Source organism: Littorina saxatilis, linkage group LG11 (genome assembly GCF_037325665.1).
Source record: "Littorina saxatilis isolate snail1 linkage group LG11, US_GU_Lsax_2.0, whole genome shotgun sequence".
NCBI lineage: Eukaryota > Metazoa > Mollusca > Gastropoda > Littorinimorpha > Littorinidae > Littorina > Littorina saxatilis.
In genome coordinates, this window is record NC_090255.1 from 43427165 (window position 1) to 43438566 (window position 11402).

Here is an 11402-nt window from a genome sequence, read left to right on the forward strand (position 1 = left end):
AAATGAAGTCAAGGCAACATGCCAGCGTACCTTGATCTTGGGGTCTGAAAAACGTGGATCTTCATTTATTTTTTTATTTTTTTACTGTTGTTGAATAACTTAAATCTGATAAATGAAGTCAAGGCAACATGCCAGCGTACCTTGATCTTGGGGTCTGAAAAACGTGGATCTTCATTTATTTTTTTATTTTTTTACTGTTGTTGAATAACTTAAATCTGATAAATGAAGTCAAGGCAACATGCCAGCGTACCTTGATCTTGGGGTCTTTCGTGATGTGAACGCGGATGTCGGGAGTACAGGAGGGACTGCCGCTTGCGTCCATCAGCTGTGCCATGACAGGGAACGGCAGTTTGTCTTCTGTGTACACTGTTACCGGCTGGAACGACAACATCACGGCAAACATTGGCTTGGTCAAGACAGACACTGCTACTTAACAACAACAATGGGAGAATGGCCACAAGGTACAGTGGGGGGGGGGGGGGGGGGGGAAGGGGCAATAGCCAGTATGACTAAACACTCCAATCTCTCGTCGCTCACCAGTTCTGAGTCCCAGTCGGGCATATCGAGGGCGGTTGGTGGGCCGGCGGTCACTTCAAAGGGAATGGTCTCTGTCATGTCCTTGCAGGAGACGGTCAGTCTGTGCACGCCAACACGCTTCGTGTCAAACTTCACGTTCTGAATGTGTAGCACGTTCTGAGGGACAAAGTACACGGCAAGTTAGACACCACTGTCTTCATTTGCTTCGTCATAAATAAAACGTTCCAATAACTTACAATCCTTGTTTGTTTTGCGATAAACTTCTATTAACATTTCTGTGTTTCACCGCCGAGAATCAGCATCATGGTATTTTGAAAATGCTTGAATTGTGTTGAGCCTGATGTCATATAACTCCCAGGAGGATCTTTAACAGTTGATTTTCAAGCCGAGACTGTAATACGCTCACCTCTTTGACTGACAACTTGAGCGACTTTTTGACCAGATCTTCTGACGTCACCTGGAAGTCTTTCACTGCCGAGTTGGGGATCTGAAAATCAGAAAGAAGACATCAAATTCAAAAATGTGCAAAAACTATGAATAAAAACTAACTTAACTACAATGAATTTTCTTTAGTGGTTCAAAATCTACGGCTGCTTTACAAATACGCAAGAATTTGAGAGCCTGAGACAGTAACTCAAGATGAGGTGAGAGCTAGAGACAGTAACTCAAGATGAGGTGAGAGCTAGAGACAGTAACTCTAGATGAGGTGAGAGCTAGAGACAGTAACTCTAGATGAGGTGAGAGCTAGAGACAGTAACTCAAGATGAGGTGAGAGCTAGAGACAGTAACTCAAGTTGAGGTGAGAGTAAAGAGGCAAGAGGGATAAGGGGTAGAGTGTTTATCAACTTAAGAACAAGGATTTAGAACAAGTATTAAATATAAAATCATAAATCATTTTACTTCATTTGTTCCATGTCATTTTCAGTAAAAACCCTCCAATAAAAAGAACAGACAGCAAGGTGTGACCTTCACCTTGACAAGGTTGCCGTAGGCATCGGCGAGAGAGACGCTGATGGTTGCGGGCATGACCTCCCCTGGCTCTGCCTGTGTGGCTCCGTTCACCTGACAGATGAGACGCGCTGGCTCTCCTGCCTCGGCCCTGCAACAACGTTCACATTGCAATCATTGTCAAGAATGCAGCAAGTCACAAACCCACTCCAACCATCGCCACCCCCACCCTCTTCCACGTGCTCTTGGTCCAAGGACTTTTTCAAAAGAATTAAAGTTGTTGAATTTGAGTTGCACCATCCTTATGTTGTGGAAATCAACAAAAAACTTTGATCATAATAATGCAATACTGTGTGAGTGTGTGAGTGTGTGTGAGTGTGTGAGTGTGTGTGTATGTGTGTGTGTCTGTCTGTCTGTGTATGTGTGTGCATGCTTGCTTGCGAGCATGCATGTGTGCTTGTTTGCATGTATTTGTCTGTGTGTGCGTACATGCGTGCGTGCATGTGTGTGAGTGTGTACCTGACAGAGAAGTGTATCTCCACAGCTGACCCATCCAGGTAAGACAGGTGGCAGTACTTGGTGTGTGTGTGTGTGTGTGTGTGTGTGTGTGTGTGTGTGTGTGTGTGTGTGTGTGTGTGTGTGTGTGTGTGTGTGTGTGTGTGTGTGTGTGTGTACCTGACAGAGAAGTGTATCTCCACGGCTGACCCGTCCAGGTAAGACAGGTGGCAGTACTTGGTGTCACGGGTGGAGGTGGGGGCCTTGATGTCCGGCAGCTGACCCTTGACCAGCAGGTCGACACTCGGCTTGGGCACCCAGTTCACCTGTGTGACCCAACAGTAAGTCAGGGTTACGCTTCATTGAATACACGCTTGATACTACTACTACTAATAATCATATTAATGGACATTTACTAATCATCACTTCTCACAAGAGCTAATGGCGATATACTATAGCAAAAGCACTCACACAAAGGCAAGCAAGCGAGCAAGACCACATGCGCGCACACATACAATCAGACAGACCCTGCCTCCAAAATGAAGACTTCAAAATATTTGTGAGGTTTTGTGTTCTCGTTTTTTCTTTTACCCCATTGCACACCTACACTGACCTTCACTTTGCCGGCTATTTGCACACCTACACTGACCTTCACTTTGCCGGCTATCTGCACACCTACACTGACCTTCACTTTGCCGGCTATTTGCACACCTACACTGACCTTCACTTTGCCGGCTATTTGCACACCTACACTGACCTTCACTTTGCTGGCTATCTTCTCACTGACGCTCACTTCTTGGTCACCTTCATCCAGCAACTTGAAAGCTGAAACACAATCACACCTCACAATATTTAACAGAAACAAGTAACATATTGTGTGCATATTCTTTTTGGACTCCCGAAAAAAGCCTTGCACAAAATAACCACTGCACTTGCATTTGTATTATGGCTGAGACATGCTTTATTAGCCTTTGATTGTCATTGTCTCCCAGGTACGGATATATCCGTACCCACTCATATGGCTCCATCTGACGGATATATCAGCTCAGACGGTTAGCTTCAGTCGCTTCCTGTAACGTCCATCTAACGCCTGCATTCCACCGTGTTGATACACAGTTACTACACAGTTCTGAGTGACCTGCTGCAGCACAGCTGGTCTCGGCTAGGTGAGGTAGAAAGTGTTAAGAGCTCATGGCTCCAAAAGTGTTGAATAATGACAGGCCACACTGTGCATACACATCAATGGTGAACTTTGGGTTAGCTGTCATTCTCTATTTCCGTCTGAAACACACAATCAAACTTTGATCCTGACTTACTGAGTCCTCTGATTTGTTCCCCAGCGGTGGCGCTGATTTCTGTGTCGTTTTCAATCATGACGGGCTTTCCGTCGTCCGACTGGCGGAACACTTGTAGAGCCGTCGCATGACCGCTGGGCTGTACACACACTTTTCTCTCCACTGACGGGACTCCCTTCTGGTTCTGTGAAGGAAATAGCAACATTACTCAATTCTGATGCCAGTAATTTCACTTTTCAGCGAACGACGAAGAAGAAGAAGAATTTCACTTTTCAACTTATTTTTTCTTCATCTCTTCAAGCAGGATCACAAGCACAAAAAAAAAAAAAAAACAAAATTAAATTAAAAGAAAGACAAGACAATCACAAACCCTAAACACATCTGTCTTTTCTTGTCAAGGACAATAGAGACTCCACAAAAAGTCTTGACTAGCGCTGTCCTTGGATCATAGTCATACATTGAGGGACACATAAATAGAGGGGTCGTTACGGGAGGTACCACTGCACAAACAATAAAACAGAAGTAATGTGAATCACTCATGTTCCAAATGCCTTCATCATGGTTAACTTTTCATTGATACAGTGAGTTTAAGTTCTGTATTTTTTTATCAGCAGCAATACATTCCAAACGACTAGATCTTCAAGCTGGCTTCAGACATTCAGCTTTTAGCAGGCCTTGAAGTGGGATAAGATGAAGAAGGAGGTAACGTTGGCATGTGGACTATCACAGTGGCTAACAAAGCAGGTAACGTTGGCGTGTGGACTATCACAGTGGCTAACAAAGCAGGTAACGTTGGCGTGTGGACTATCACAGTGGCTAACAAAGCAGGTAACGTTGGCGTGTGGACTATCACAGTGGCTAACAAAGCAGGTAACGTTGGCGTGTGGACTATCACAGTGGCTAACAAAGCAGAGGCACCCCTGTGGAGGGTCCAAAGTCTGCCCTCCTCACAATTAAAAAACCCCACCTGGGTAAAAGAAAGACGAGGGCAGGAAGCTTGAGACATTTAGGGAGGAGCAATGCGAGTCTTTGAGGAGGAAAAAGATCTTTCATTTGAGAAAATCCTCCAAAAGGAGGATGATTTCAAGCCCTGTTTCAAACAGATGAAAGAGTGCAATCAAATAACAAAGGGAAGTAATCACTGTAAACCCTCAAGCAAGGAGTGAGAGCTAGGCAGAACCTCACACAACAATTACAATAAAAACACTTTATTGTCCATTAAAATGGAAAATTGTCTTTGACCTGTCTAACCTGCCTGTAAACCAAGACAATCAATATACAGGCAGGTAAAGGAGACGTGTCAGGGTCGCACACGAGTTGCAACCACAACGCAAAGCGACGACGTGACTTTCACCCCCCACTCACCTGCAGTTCAAACCTGGCGGTGATGGCGGTGTTTGCGGTCAGTTTCTTGATGGCGATGGGGGCGGTGGTCAGGACGGCTGACCCCGTGTTGCTAGTGTTGACCGTACACATGGAAATCCCAGGACTGTCCGGAAACTGGGTGAGAAATTAAACACAACCAATTAGCATCAAGACTACCAATTCAGCAATTGCATTATTCAGGGTTGATGAATGATTATGCAATCTCTCATGGAAGTGACAAAGTTGCTGCATGCTGTACACACAAAGGCGAAGCAGGGGCTCATAGGTTTACACGTATCAAGTCAACTTGGAGACATTTCATCAACATCCTTCTCTCTTCTCTCAAGGGCTAGCCTTGGCTCTGGAGACTCTACCAAGAGCAATGTGAGTACAACTTAAAGGGATAATACCAAAGAAAAAAGCCCTCAGATTGCTTCCAAAGTTTAGCATTTTTGAGCAAATCGTGGTGTGTGCATCTAGATTCAGGTACAGTGGATTCTCCAGCTTCTTCACATTTGTCAAAATTACCTTGAAACTCCTCCCAAACCGTCAGATCAATCGATCTCCCAGGTCAATTTATGTGCAGACCTGCTAGTGACTTAACTCCCTTCGTGTGTACACGCAAGCGCAAGACCAAGTGCGCACGGAAAAGATCCACAAAAAAATAGTCTGTTTACGGTAACCCGACCGACCCTTTTTTTTTCGCGCGACCCTAGACTTTTTTTTGGCATTTGGGAAAAAAAAATATATATATATATTTTTGGTTTTTTTGGCAAAATAATGTACAAATATCATTTTTGGGAAAAAAAATAAATAAAAAAAAATCCCGACCTACCGACCCTATTTTTTTGGTCTATGTTACCGTAAACAGACTATTTTTTGGGGGGGCCTAATCCATGTCAGAGTTCGGTGGGTTATAGAAACACAAAAATACCCAGCATGTCTCCTCCCGAAATCGGCGTATGCTGCCTGAGTGGTGGGGTAAAAACGGTCATACACGTAAAAATCCACTTGTGCTGAAAACATGAGTGAACGTGGGAGTCGAGCCCATGAATGAAAAAGAAATAGGTCAGATCAATAGTATTCCTGTACACACACAACGTCACGTGCAATACAGTGGAGCCTCCTTGTTAAGACCTCACACAATCTCAGAAAATCAGGTCTCAACAAGTCGCGTAAGGCGAAATAACTACATTTAGTCAATTTGTCAAACTAACTGCATTGTTTCACCAAGACCGTATAGCATCGTCAGGTCCCCGCACGTGGAAAAGGCGGTGAAATTGGCAAGCCAGTACAGCGCTGTAACGGTTGCACTTAGCAGGATAGCACGCTTTTCTGTATCTCTAAAAGGAGGGAGTCTTAAAATGGAGGTAAATTTATAGAGCTTATGAACAAACAAAACCTGAAAAAGCAAGGTCTTAACATGGGGGTACATTTATAGAGGTTAGGCCTAAAAAAAACCAGGTGTGGTTACAGTAACCCGACCTACCCTATTTTTAATTTTAGGGGCCGACCCTATAACTTTTTATTACATTTGTAAAACAAAAAACAAAACGAGTGCAGAAAACGCAATGAAAGCGAAAGCGATCAAGTCGCACACTTATTTCCCTGTCAAGTAGGTTTAATTTGTACACATTAGAAAAAAAAGTTAAAAAAAAAAAAAGTGATTGCCTACCTACCTACCCTATTTTTTTTGGCTATGTTACCGTAATCACACCTATTTTTTATATTTAGTCAAGTTTTGACTAAATATTTTAACATCGAGGGGGAATCGAAACGAGGGTCGTGGTGTATGTGCGTGTGTGCGTGTGTGTGTCTGTGTGTGTGTCTGTGTGTGTGTGTGTGTAGAGCGATTCAGACTAAACTACTGGACCGATCTTTATGAAATTTGACATGAGAGTTCCTGGGTATGAAATCCCCGAACGTTTTTTTCATTTTTTTGATAAATGTCTTTGATGACGTCATATCCGGCTTTTCGTGAAAGTTGAGGCGGCACTGTCACGCCCTCATTTTTCAACCAAATTGGTTGAAATTTTGGTCAAGTACTCTTCGACGAAGCCCGGGGTTCGGTATTGCATTTCAGCTTGGTGGCTTAAAAATTAATTAATGACTTTGGTCATTAAAAATCGGAAAATTGTAAAAAAAAATAAAAATTTATAAAACGATCCAAATTTACGTTTACCGTATTCTCCATTATTTGCTGATTCCAAAAACATATAAATATGTTATATTAGGATTAAAAACAAGCTCTGAAAATCGAAAATTTCTTAATAAATTTTCATTTAATTAATATATTTACCAACTCACATATAGCAATTAACTCTAGTTCAGTGCTGGTAACGCTGTACACGTTCCCCTTGGTAACAAGGGAGACCACCCTAAAAAAGAGTGATCCATCCCATAATATCAGACCGATGTCCGGTCCAACATCCGTATGCGTGCGCATACGCCGCCATTTGTATCATTCGAACGAAGCCCAACTCACTACTTTTTTAGAACCCAATACCACCACAGCGGGGAGGCGGGAGGGTTTAAACGATGTGAGTTGGGTAAGTATATTAATTAAATGAAAATTTATTATTAAAATTTTGGATTAAATTACATATTATTACCCAACTCACATATAGCAGATTGCTACTATAGGTGGCGGGTATATAGCGAAAATTAAGATATTAGAACCTGTCCTGCGACTACCACAACAGGTAACGCGGAACTGCCGTCCTGTAACAAGACGCCTCTGAGGTAGAAGTTAATAAAAACCTCCTCAGACCGCCAGTAAGCCGACTCCAGTACTTCAGCCAAAAAGGCCCGACCGGAGGACTGCCAAAGAGGAGGCCCATGCCCTTGCCTCAAACGTTCTAGCTATAGAGAAAGGCAAAACTGCCCTAACATCTCCAGACTGTGATTGTCAACAGGTAAACCTCTGTGTGATCAACATGGAGACTCACTTGGTTAAAGTCCCTTTCGCAATATCCTTACACCTGCTGTGTTAAGCGATATCATAAAAGCTTCTGACTTTCTGACCAATTGCCGAGTCCGTGACAGGTACCTTCTGAGCGTCCTCACCGGACAAATAACCACATCAAGCTCCCCAGGAGCAAGAATCCAGTGTAGCAGTCCATCTAGGTAAGGTTGACTACAAAACGTCATACCTCTACCAGAGTAGATAGACCTTCTTCCCTCCATAACTCAGTGTTTAACGTCGTTTTCAACCGTTCAAGGTTAAACCACGACGGAGATGAAAGATAAGGCAAATGCCCTTTGATTCAATGATCTAACAAGATCCGTGAAAGACAGAAAAATCCTCGAAACTCGAAATGTTAAACTGGCTAAACGTGACTCTAAAGGAACCAAACTCATGCTTCAAGAAAAGAAAGTGCAATTGGAAGCTGGTTGCCCCCATTACCGCTTAAATGCCGAGGTTCAATCACGACCGAGATGAAAGATAAGGAAAGTGACCCTTGATTCACTAATCTAACAAGATCCGTGCGAGTCAGAAAAATCTTCGAACCTCGAAAAGTTTAATTGGCTAAACGCGACTCTAAAGGAGCCCAACTCTCACTTCATGAATTGAGAATGCAATTCGAAGCTGGTTTTCCCTATTTTCCGCTCAAATGCCAGAAAATTTCAAAGAAAACCCACAAGTCATAGATCAGTCTTTCTTAAAAGAGCTGTCTTTATTCAAAATAGCCAGAAAGCACGCTTACTCCCACTTCTCACAGAAGCTACTAGAGTAAGCTTAGCCGTTATCCGTGATAAATCGCCAGGCTAGCCTTGAAAAAAGGGTAAAGCCAAGCTGCACCAAGCCATAACAACGTGACCGAAATGTCATAAAGTCTTAAAAAAGACATGGAAGACAAAACGGAAACCTAAAAAGAAAGGTGGATAGCCACCTGCAATAAACAGAAAGAAGAGGAGTTCTTTCCGTAAGAAAAAAGCACTTTGAACCAAGCCAGTCAAAGTGGCAAGTGAACAAAACACAAAAACCCTATAGAGACTCTGAACCAAATCCAGAGTCGAGGCGGAAGCCCCTGAGAATTTCAAGGATACCCCTACAGTAGACATCCGTGTAAATCGAATGTGAGAAAGCAAAGATGCCTTCTTGCCAGCCTTAAGAGGTCTGGGAACCAAGATTGCAAAGACCCGTCTGTGAGACCAAAAGGTCGCCGAACAGATCTATGAAAGAGCCCTGTGAAAGCGAGGGTATCGAGCCAAAGCTAAAAAAGACAACAGCCAGCCTGAAGCTTTTCGTTTGGAAACAAACAAACCGCCAAGGCCTGCCTAACGCTTTCCTTTTACCAAGAGCTTCTCTTAGAAGGAAAAACCCCGCGTGCATAGCAGCGGATTCAAAGAGATAACTTTCAAACGAGAAAGAGATTAAAGTCACGCCAAAAGAACAAAACTTTGAAGGCAGAGGCTTACTCCTAGGTAAAAGACGGCAAAGCAACATCCTTTGCATCTGCGTCCTGTAGGACCACAAAGATAGCCATACAGAACGTAACCGCCCAGGCGAGAGAAAATAAAAACAAGTACAAAAGAGCCCATCAAAAAGAAAAGATGAGACAATCTACCCGAGCTAGGAGACCTTGATCTTACAGACAGTTTCTCCTTGCTATCAAAAACCCAATGGATGTTTGCCAAACCCGAGGGCGGTTCCGTAGAACGCAAAAAGAGAACCTAAGTTCTTAGGCTTGGCGTTAACCGAAGCCTACAGAAAGCGCTCCGTGAGTGACACGCTACTTGAGCGTGCAACACAAGCCAAAGCACCCTCGCCACAGGTCACGCGTTGTCCACCAAGGAAGAGCCAAGTGGTGACAAAGAAGACTCGCTTGTGAAAACTTCCACAAGCACAAAGGATCCCGACGGAGGATCTAAGGGCTTGACACTCAAAGATTCTCCTCGGAAAGCTCAAAACAACTACGAACTGCCGCGAACAGCGACACAAGTGAAGTAAGAGCCTCCCTCCTGTTCAAAAGCATTATAATGATCATCGAAATGATGAGACCCAGTCACCCATCCCGATAAGGCTAAACTTGCCAACATCGGAAAATTTTCGAAAAACAGAAAATTTCAAACGCCAGAATTCCATGACCAGATCTCCATCCACCTGTCCCAAGCCAGCTGGAAGACTGGAAGGGGAAGTGGATACAGCCTGTATAACAGCAAAGGAACCGCAGTAACGGAACCGGAAGCCAAAAGCTGAAAAGTGCCGACTACCAACGCAGTGTTAACAGTAGAAGGCTGTCCCATCCTGTAACCGGAAGATGCAGCCGCAAAAGCGGAAGCGAAACCGGCCGTGGATAAGTAAACATGAGAACCAACCGGTTGTATAGAAACACACCGGAAGATTCCATAGAACCTCGACCCATTACGGCTGTGAGCGCCACTGCCCTTGCTAACTTGAAATGGAACCTGAATACAGTGCTAATCGTAAATGCGGAAGCACCTACATCTGAACAGCCGTCAAGCACAACCGTGCAATCCGGAAGCTGCCTTCCTGTTTGACTCAAATTATCCAACAAGGAACCAGCCTTACTGCTCGCTTCCTGCCCCCCAGGAGGAAGCGGAAGTCAAAACTACAAGACATATGCCATCTTCAGGGCAATGAACGACGACTCCCGGCCGCGGAAGTGAACCTACTGTTCCTCCGAACTCCGGAAGTCGTCGAACAAAGGCAGGGGTGGACGAGGCAAAAAAATTCCTCAGCCACTCCTTCCCGTCAAGTCCTAAATGCCGTTTATCACTGCGCACATCACTGCGCTGGACACCTTGAACGGCAAGTTAAGCTGGGTGACATCCACCACCGTGGACACCTCTCCAAACATCACCTTCCTACTCGGTATCAAAGTTAGGAAGGTGACCCCCAGAGAGACTCGCATGGCCAATCCAAGAATCACCCAGCCCAACAACTTCCTGCCCCCAGGGCGGAAGCTTACGTTGCCCAGCCACGAAAATGCGTGCTACATTCCTCGCGCGAACGTACACCACTTTCACCGGAGAACCCGGCTACACGTGGCCATATGCCAACTCCAGGGCAATGGACAACGATCCCCGAAAGCTGAAGAGAACATCCTGTTCCTCCGAACTTCCAGAAGTCGGAACCGGAAAGAGGTAGAGTCAGTTACGCCCTGCTCTCAACCACCCCTTCCGGTCAAAACTTAAATGCCGTTTTCCGCCGACCACGTCACTGCGCTGGACAACTTGAACGGCAAGTTAAGCTGGGTGTCATCCATCCCATGAACGCACCCTCGTTAACCTTCCTGCTCGCCATCGTAGTCAGGTAGGTGACCCTAGAATGACACCCATGGTCAGCCCCAGAGTCACCAATAACTTAAATGCCATTTCCGTTAGCCCACGTCACTGCGCTGGACAACTAAAACGGCAAGAAAGCTGGGTGTCGTTAGCCTTCCTGCTCGCCATCGAGTCAGGTAGGCCACCGCGGCCTATTCAGTCACACCGCCCTGCTGGAAACCAGACGCAGGAGGTTGACCTACAGACGGACACCCGCGGTCCGTCTCTCAAGGCTGGGAATCCTCTACCACTGAGGCATCCCCGTCATCCGCCCTAACCTACGACTCGAGATCAAGCTCAGAGCCAGAAGGCAGAACATCAGACAGTTTATCGTCGGCAGAACCGACCACTTCCTGCCCCCAGGGCGGAAGAGGACTAAAACGGTCCCCGATATTCTCATAAAGAGACGTACGGAGGCGTTCGTCCTTTCGCTGCTCATAAGAACTCTCACGACATCCATCGCCAGAGAGA

At 45.0% G+C, this 11402-nt stretch overlaps 1 protein-coding gene across 1 annotated transcript in view; it reads right to left on the reverse strand.

Moving 5' to 3' along the window:
* Positions 1 to 11402, reverse strand: part of LOC138979589 (structural maintenance of chromosomes flexible hinge domain-containing protein 1-like) — a 140579-nt gene that overhangs the window by 71017 nt on the left and 58160 nt on the right. The window contains exons 35-43 of the mRNA XM_070352299.1: positions 10281 to 10408; positions 4641 to 4775; positions 3297 to 3459; positions 2594 to 2805; positions 2161 to 2306; positions 1510 to 1636; positions 944 to 1024; positions 538 to 693; positions 251 to 376 (exon numbers count right to left, since the gene is read on the reverse strand). Coding sequence (XP_070208400.1) covers positions 251 to 376; positions 538 to 693; positions 944 to 1024; positions 1510 to 1636; positions 2161 to 2306; positions 2594 to 2805; positions 3297 to 3459; positions 4641 to 4775; positions 10281 to 10408 — 1274 coding nt within the window. The remainder of the gene's footprint in view (positions 1 to 250; positions 377 to 537; positions 694 to 943; positions 1025 to 1509; positions 1637 to 2160; positions 2307 to 2593; positions 2806 to 3296; positions 3460 to 4640; positions 4776 to 10280; positions 10409 to 11402) is intronic.